Raw genomic sequence first — 8,918 nt, 5'->3', positions numbered from 1 at the left:
AAGAGAGTGAGGCATTGTGGGTCGGGTTTAAATCAGGACACGTTTATGCTTTCAGGACATGGACAGAGACTGACCTGAGTACTGATAGCTCTCCATGGGCTTGAACGGGGACCCGATCGCTGCTCCAAACACACAGAGCAGAGAGTGAGCATTACAACACAACACACACACACACACACACACACACACACCATGACATCATCACGGTCCCGATCCTATCAGGCGCAGTTCTGTGTCTGTGTGAATCAGTGGCTACGTTTACATGCACAACTTTTGTTTTTTTTAATTGGACTGAATTCATTCCGATTGATAAATCTGAGCGTAGTGTTAGCATGAACGCTGAACATGAGATCTGGTTGATGTGTGTGTTTATATCACAAGCTTCAAATCAGAATAAATAGTTTGTCATGCGCTCACTGCACGAATATACAGAGTTTCCTGATGTCTGCGCATAATAACTATTCTCCTACAGTTCTTTATTTGTTTTAAACAGCAGACTTAATATTTATCCATTTCTGGTCATAATTAGGAGATAATGGACGTATGAGCCGTTGTGCCGCTGCTTATATTGATCACACAGTAAAAATGGCCAAAACCAGTGGTGTGTGGATGAGAGTCTGAAGCAGCACTGGTGGGCCGTTGTCCTGCTCCACTTCACACACGCAGAAGAGGAGGATTATAGGAGGACGAGACACTCGTTTATACCACACTTTATTCAACAGGAGAACAGCTCGTTCAGCGCGTCACACGTCATTACGCTATTACTACGTCATTACGCTATTTCAGCGTCATTACACTATTTCTACTTCATTACGCTATTTCTACGTCATTATGCTATTTCAGCGTCATTACACTATTTCTACTTCATTACGCTATTTATACGTCATTACATTATTTATACGTCATTACGCTATTTCTACGTCATAACACTATTTATACGTCATTACATTATTTATACGTCATTACGCTATTTCTACGTCATTACACTATTTCTACGTCATTGCGCTACTTCTACATCATTACGCTACTTCTACGTCATTACACTATTTCTACGTCATTATGCCATTTCATTCCGCTATTTTGACGTCATTCCGCTATTTCTACGTCATTACGCTATTTCAACGTCATTACGCTATTTCTACGTCATAACACTATTTATACGTCATTACATTATTTATACGTCATTACGCTATTTCTACGTCATTACACTATTTCTACGTCATTGCGCTACTTCTACATCATTACGCTACTTCTACGTCATTACACTATTTCTACGTCATTATGCCATTTCATTCCGCTATTTTGACGTCATTCCGCTATTTCTACGTCATTACGCTATTTCAACGTCATTACGCTATTTCTACGTCATTACACTATTTCTACTTCATTACGCTATTTCTACTTCATTACGCTATTTCTACTTCATCACGCTATTTCTACGTCATTACGTTATTTCTACTTCATTACGCTATTTCTACTTCATTACGCTATTTCTACTTCATCACGCTATTTCTACGTCATTACGCTATTTCTACGTCATTACACTATTTCTACTTCATTACGCTATTTCTACTTCATCACGCTATTTCTACGTCATTACGTTATTTCTACGTCATTATGCCATTTCATTCCGCTATTTCTACGTCATTGCGCTATTTCTACGTCATTACGCTATTTCTACGTCATTACGCTATTTCTACGTCATTACGCTATTTCAACGTCATTACGCTATTTCTACGTCATTACACTATTTCTACTTCATTACGCTATTTCTACTTCATTACGCTATTTCTACTTCATCACGCTATTTCTATGTCATTACGTTATTTCTACGTCATTATGCCATTTCATTCCGCTATTTCTATGTCATTCCGCTATTTCTACGTCATTACGCTATTTCTACGTCATTACGCTACTTCTACATCATTACACTATTTCTATGTCATTCCGCTATTTCTACGTCATTACGCTACTTCTACATCATTACACTATTTCTATGTCATTCCGCTATTTCTACGTCATTATGCCATTTCATTACGCTATTTCTACGTCATTACGCTACTTCTACATCATTATGCCATTTCATTCCGCTATTTCTACGTCATTGCGCTATTTCTACGTCATTACGCTATTTCTACGTCATTACGCTATTTCTACGTCATTACGCTATTTCAACGTCATTACGCTATTTCTACGTCATTACACTATTCGCTATTTCTACTTCATTACGCTATTTCTACTTCATCACGCTATTTCTACGTCATTACGTTATTTCTACGTCATTATGCCATTTCATTCCGCTATTTCTATGTCATTCCGCTATTTCTACGTCATTACGCTACTTCTACATCATTACACTATTTCTATGTCATTCCGCTATTTCTACGTCATTACGCTATTTCAACGTCATTACGATATTTCTATACATCACGCTTTTTTTCTACATCATTACTGTTTAGCATCATTAGTGTGTACATGTTCTCTCGATTGGATTAGAAAAGGAATAAACCCCTTTCAATCTGATTGAAATGTCATTGGGATCGAGCTCAGTCGGGTCGATTAAGGCGCTTTACATGAAGGCTTTTCAGTGCGATTGAGCCGTCAGTCCCATTACTAACGGATTATTTGGTTGCATGTAAACGCAGCCAGTGAGTGTGTGCAGCGCTGAGACGGTCCAGCAGGGGTCAGACTTACAGTCCTTGCGTGCGCCCAGGTGTGTGTGACGGGCGGCGTACAGACCCGCTGCAGCTGAAACACACACACACACACACAGCGGTTAGACATGTTCAGTCAGGATGTTTCTGCATCGGCTGATCATTAGATGAAACACTCACTGTTCGAGATGTCGTCTCCTGGACTCCTGAACACAATGGGAGAAAAGCAAGAAAAACATTAATGACTAGAGTAAGCGGAGTTCTAGTGAGTGACCGCAACAATCATTTATAAAAACACAATCACTGCATGAGTTAATTAGTTTCACACACAATGATGTCACAAGGACAGTTACTCACAGTTTGCTGGATTGAGCTGATTTACCCTGAGAATAAAAGACAAACAGCGTGTGTGAGTGTGTGTGTGTACATGTACACTGTATAAATCATTTATCAAAGTTGTAAATAAAGATTATTGAAGTATGTTTTATAAGAAAATTCTATTTGTCTTTCTACTTCAAAATTTCACATTTAATTCAATGTGTTACTTGCTGTTATTTATTTTTTTACACGTCATGTCAGGAACGAGGCGAGACCAAAGTGACCAATACAAAACTATAACAAATAGTTGTATATGCTATTTTAAAGGCTCCTAATGTTGTTTTGGCGTCTCCTACAACAGGTTCACATTCATCCAAGGTCAAAAACACTGTAATGTCCTCATAATCTCCACTGCAGCTTCAGCTCTTTTCTCTGAAACGCTTCCATCAAGGATTCAGTCTCTCTAAGCTCCGCCTCTCTGAGAGCTGCTCTGCTGTGATTGGTCAGAAAGCAAACGCTCATTAGCATATCTGAATCTCAGCTCTTGATCTCAGCGATACGAACAGTAACGATGGCGTGGGTTTTACCGTATCAATCTCAGAAAAAAACGTCTTCTCCACATGAACAACACGAACCAAACTCTCCCAGTCTCAGATACGCTACAGTGTTTGAGGGCGGAGCTAAGAGACGCTGCTCAGCCAATGAGGACCAGAGGCTGGCATTATGCTAATTAGTTACAAACCTACGTGAGACTGAATTACCGTTACAACACTAAAGGTCCAAAAAAGCATAATAGAAAGAAAAATTAATAGAAGACATTAAGATAGTACATTTTTAAATATATCAGTTAAACATTTGTTTACTTTGAAATTAAATAAAAAAATTTACTAGCAATTTCTGGATGTAAATGTTGTCTAAACCAATAGTTATTTTTCCCTTAAAGATCGTGATTGAGTGTTTGACTGACCGACAGCAGATCCTCGTAGCGCGAGACGTCCTCCAGCGACACACGCGTCCTCTCCTGCTTACTGAGCGCTGAAACACACACACACACACACACATAAAGAGATCGGACGCACACTTAAAGGATTATTTCACTTCAGAGTTTACATCTCCTGATAGTGTACTCTCCCGCACGTCATCCCAGATGATCATGTGTTTCTGTCTTCAGTGGAAAAGAAATGAAGGTTTTTGAGGAAAACTCTCCAGGATGTTCCTCCATATAGTGACTTCAATGGGGTCCAACTCAGTCTTTGCAGGTTCTCTTAGTAAACACTGGGTCTGTTCTTCCGCCTACGTCACACTTGACCTTTCAACCTGATCATGTAATGTGTGTCGCATCACAGCGAGAGCAAGACCAGCATTTGTGGTTAAAAGTACATAAATGTTTATATGTTGTAAAATGTCCGCTGGTTTGTCTAGATAAGACTCTTATTCCTCGGCTGGATCGAGACTTTGAAGCTGCACTGAAACTCACATCTGGACCTTCGACCCGTTGGACCCCATTGAAGACACTATATGGAGGAACATCCTGGAGTGTTTTCCTCAAAAACCTGCATTTCTTTTCCACTGAAGACAGAAACACATGAACATCTGGGATGACGAGGAGGAGTCAATTATCAGGAGATTTTATTTCTGAAGTGAACGACTCCTTTAAAATGAGTGTGTAAAGGAGTTCAGCGTGAGATCTGTGCTCATGATGTCATCAGCGAGCTGCCGTTTACAGCGTTCACTGGTGTGTGTGCAACTCACTGGACTCTGGATGCAAGAAGGAAGGGTTTCTGTCGAACTCTGTGAATCCGGCGTACGAGTTCACCGTCCTCATGTGACCCTGCGACCCCGGCTGCGGAAAAACACACACAACATCCATCGGGATTGGGACACTCCTGAGGGAACCGTGGCATCTTTAGCATTTAGAACTACACTGACCACATCTCGAGCCTTTCTGGACGGACTCGACTGACGGCCGCTCACCGCACTCTCTTTAGGGAACGACCTCTGACCCTCAGGCTCGTCCTTGTGACCTTTAGACAAAAATGGCAGAATGAGTCCAAAGGCATTTAAACACTTGATCAGTGGATTACAGTCACCATGTCAAAGTTTCCCTCTGGTGACACTGATCTCTAACCAAACCCCAAACCAGCACCAGCCCGGGTTAGTGGAGTCTAACACACACACACACACACACACACGACAGCACTTTATTCACTCCCGAGGGACGTTTAGTAAAAAGCGACCGGTTGAGATGAAACCACCTGAGGTCAGAGGTCACCCGCCTCACCCTCTCTAAAGGCCCCGATACACTTCAGACGAAATCCCTGACCCTAACTGCTGTGATGTCATTTCCTACAAAATCAGGACAGAACGAATTCATTTGGAGTTTCTCATGTTTAATACTTTTAATCTTCTGCTTTAAAGCAATCTATTGTATGAAGTGTTGTCTTAAATAAATGTGACCAGATGATCAGACGGATGATCTCAACTGCTCAACATATTTACATATTCATCTAAACGTGGAAGGCAAATTTATAAAGCAATGCGTTACTTTACTCGTTACATTAAAGTAATCTGATTACGTAATGAACATTACTTGTAATGCGTTACTTGTTAGTCAAGTCACCTTTATTTATATAGCGCTTTTTACAATAGAGACTGTATCAAAGCAGCTTCACAATAGGGGCGTTTCCATTATAGATCTGCACAAAACTTCTGCGATTTCTTTCTAAATGTCGACAAAAAACGATTGCGAAATGACGCCGTTTCCATTAACGATGTTATGCGACTTAAACTACATTTTTTCCTCTCGCGATCAGTAAAATCATTCCAAAAACCATGGCAACGGACGTTAGTAGGATTATGCACTATATCCCAGCAGCCACTGCACTGGCCATTATTATTAATAGAAGGAGATGTGTGTATTTTCCAAGCATTAATGGTGAGGAACGACCCTTATTATACTTGTGAGCGGCACAGGGTGTTTCTGGGTGTTTCTCACTCTTGATTGTGGCATTTATTTGAGGTTTAGAATCCATTATTCCTGTAATTATTTGATCTTTTGTGAATTTAATAAAGAGCTCTGTCTCGTATTCTGTCCAAACACACCTCCTCATCTACGTCAGCTGACCTGTAAATGCGCAAAAACTGTTTCCATTGCAGTTGTGCACCCCCTCATGCGAGCGGAAAAACTTTTTTGCGATAAATGGGAGTTTTTGCGAAATTGACGTGTTTCCATTGGGCGCATTTTCAATTCGCAATTTGCGCAATCTGAAGGGTAATGGAAATGCGGCTCGTGATAACATGGAAATAATACAACAAAGTTTGTTTCTAGAAGAAAATTGCGTCATCGTCCTCCTTAAGTAAGGCAGATCTTGCATTAGACATGCAGTCATGAAGCCCAAGTGTTCATGGACATAAAGCACAAAGGGTCTATCAGATTTGCTGGAGCTTGACATAGTGCTCTCTTCAAATCATTGAAAAGCTTTGAAATGAAGTTCTTCCATACAAATAGTATCAGAATCTTTAAACATGACCTTTCAACAAGTCATAGAGTGGCTGCGCAATCGAGGCATAGTCTTCAATCCAAGGTCTACAGTAACCTGCTGTTCCTAAAAATGATCCGAGTGTTTTAATGGTAGTAGGCGGAGGTATGGCTTTTACTGAAGAAGCTCGATCCTGTGTTATAGATCTATTTCCTGCACCAATTGTTTGACCCAGAAACAATTTTCTCGATGTAGATCGACTATGTCAAGTTTATCAGAATAGCAATGAATTGGGCGTAAACTGTGCCCTCAATAATATTGTTAAATATTAAGTGTCCCCAACTAAGCAAGCCAAAAGCCAAGGCGACAGTGGCAGGAACCGAAACTCCATCAGTGACAGAATGGAGGAAAAACTCTCGTGAACCCAGACTCAGTCTCAGTTCTCCTCTGGCCAACCAGCGAACGGTGTGTGATTATGATGCAGGCAGCATTACAGGTCAGAGGTCAGATTGGATCAGAACATTCAGAATAGGGTTAGGGTTAGGCTAGTAAAAGTTGTCTGATTACATAATGCATGTTGCTTGTGTGACCACTTTATAGAAGAATCTGAAGCTGTAATTCTAACTAAAAGCAACACTGACACTATTTATAAATCTGCTGCTTTAAAGCAATCTATTGTATAAACTGTTGTATAAATAAACGTGACCAGATGATCAGATGCTGTCTCAACCGCTACTGTGTGTTTATATAGTTACTCAGAGGAGAGCGCCGCACATATTGACATATTCATCTAAATGTGGAAGGCGTTGGGATGTTCGCTAACAGTATATCGTTGCTAAGGTATTTCAAACTTCTTTTTAACCACAAGCAAAGAACTTCGGCGTGAGTATATCGGGGCCTTAACACACACAGGGGCATGCAGAGGGTCAAGGGTCAAGGTTAGGGTGGGGTTATGCGTCATTTATCCCCGATTCCCAGTGGTGGACCGAAGCCAAACCTCCGGTTCTCTGCCTGAGCCTGTGTAGCGCACGTCTGCAGCGGCCGTCCTTCGTGAAGCGCCGGGGCCGGAGCTCAGGGGCCCGAGGGAGACCCGGGAGCGGCGTGTTTCTGTCGGGCCGGTCAGGGGTGAGGTCTTGCTCTCTAACCTCATCATCATCATCATCATCCTCATCATCAGAGAAGGCATGATTCACGTATCCCTCACACCCGGGCTCACTTATGACCAGCACTGGCAGGCCTTCATCAACACTCTCCTCATACTCACCCACGAAGGCCCCGAACTCCACGGCGCTGTGCGATGGCTCCGTCTGCGAGTGCCTGGAGTCTGCGAGCTGTGTCGGCGTGCTGACAAAGAACGTAGCCGATGCCGCTGGAGCGCTAACGAGGCTGCCATGACCCGTGTCTGAGCGAATGGAGCGTCTGTGCGAGTGAAAGCGCGTTAGCGACTGTGGGAAGGCGCAGCTGGAGGATCCCAACTCGACCGGGAACGGAGCGCGTCTATCCAGGCTCAAAGGAAGCTCCGCCCCCTGAAGCCCTTCGGCTCCGCCCCCGAACAGCGACTCTGCTATGCTAGCGGCGGGCGGCAGGAACCCCACACTGCAGCGCACCAGCGCGCTCGACTTCGAGTGTCCCGTCAGGTCGGGCACCAGGTTCTTGGAGACGCTGAGCTCACGCGTGATCTGGTTGTGCACTTTGCTAGCCTCAGACGCGCGCTGGGCTGTTAGCGCCTTTAGCGTGTCCACCGTGAGCGCCGAGAGGTCCTGCAGGTGTCCGATCTGAGAGTCCAGCGTGTGCAAAGAGCGCTTGATGAAGTTCACCTTGTTTCCAACCTCCTTCAGCTGCACACACATCGTTTCCACCCTGAAACACACACACACATATTTATGTTCATGTAGACTCTTCTCCAAATCTACTTTCACCATATTAAAGTTCTACAGTTTAAAAGCAACTTAATATTCAGTAATATTATTGATTTAATTATCAGATGAGAACAAAACGTGGACTAAATTAATCTGAAGAGTAATGACATATTGTCTTCTGTACAAATCTCCCAGACCTGTCGGACGTGAGTCTGATTCTCTCTTCACTCCCAGAGTGAAACTGATCGTCTTTCTCGTGGAAGTACGTCTCTACGCACTGCTCCTCGAAATCGTGCAGCTTCTTCTGGTCCTCCTCGGTCAGGAAGAGCTCTGCGGGCAAACAGGGCATCACGTTTAAAGCTTTTCTTTGAATACCATATGGCCAAATCAATTAAATCATTGCCTTTTGAAATTTAATATTGACATCAAGCTATATCGCGATTCCTGGTTTTTGAACCGCAAATTTCAGATATCCTGAAATGATAATTAAGACTATTGTTATACCATTTAAGACTGATACAGATTAATTTAAGAGTTTTAGAGGACACATTAGACAGTGTAACCATCAGTGAAACAGCGTAACCGTTAGTGCAACAGTGTAACTGTCC

At 42.5% G+C, this 8,918-nt stretch overlaps 1 protein-coding gene across 1 annotated transcript in view; it reads right to left on the bottom strand.

Moving 5' to 3' along the window:
- Positions 1-8,918, bottom strand: part of trpm7 (transient receptor potential cation channel, subfamily M, member 7) — a 59,147-nt gene that overhangs the window by 14,112 nt on the left and 36,117 nt on the right. Inside the window, exons 25-33 of the mRNA XM_084408763.1 lie at positions 8,508-8,640; positions 7,716-8,311; positions 4,902-4,996; positions 4,725-4,815; positions 3,940-4,007; positions 3,012-3,037; positions 2,835-2,860; positions 2,695-2,748; positions 75-119 (exon numbers count right to left, since the gene is read on the bottom strand). Of these exons, the coding sequence (XP_084264889.1) occupies positions 75-119; positions 2,695-2,748; positions 2,835-2,860; positions 3,012-3,037; positions 3,940-4,007; positions 4,725-4,815; positions 4,902-4,996; positions 7,716-8,311; positions 8,508-8,640 (1,134 nt within the window). The remainder of the gene's footprint in view (positions 1-74; positions 120-2,694; positions 2,749-2,834; positions 2,861-3,011; positions 3,038-3,939; positions 4,008-4,724; positions 4,816-4,901; positions 4,997-7,715; positions 8,312-8,507; positions 8,641-8,918) is intronic.

This window comes from Rutilus rutilus (genome assembly GCF_951802725.1).
Source record: "Rutilus rutilus genome assembly, chromosome: 5".
NCBI lineage: Eukaryota > Metazoa > Chordata > Actinopteri > Cypriniformes > Leuciscidae > Rutilus > Rutilus rutilus.
This window is presented reverse-complemented; position numbering and strand designations above follow the sequence as displayed.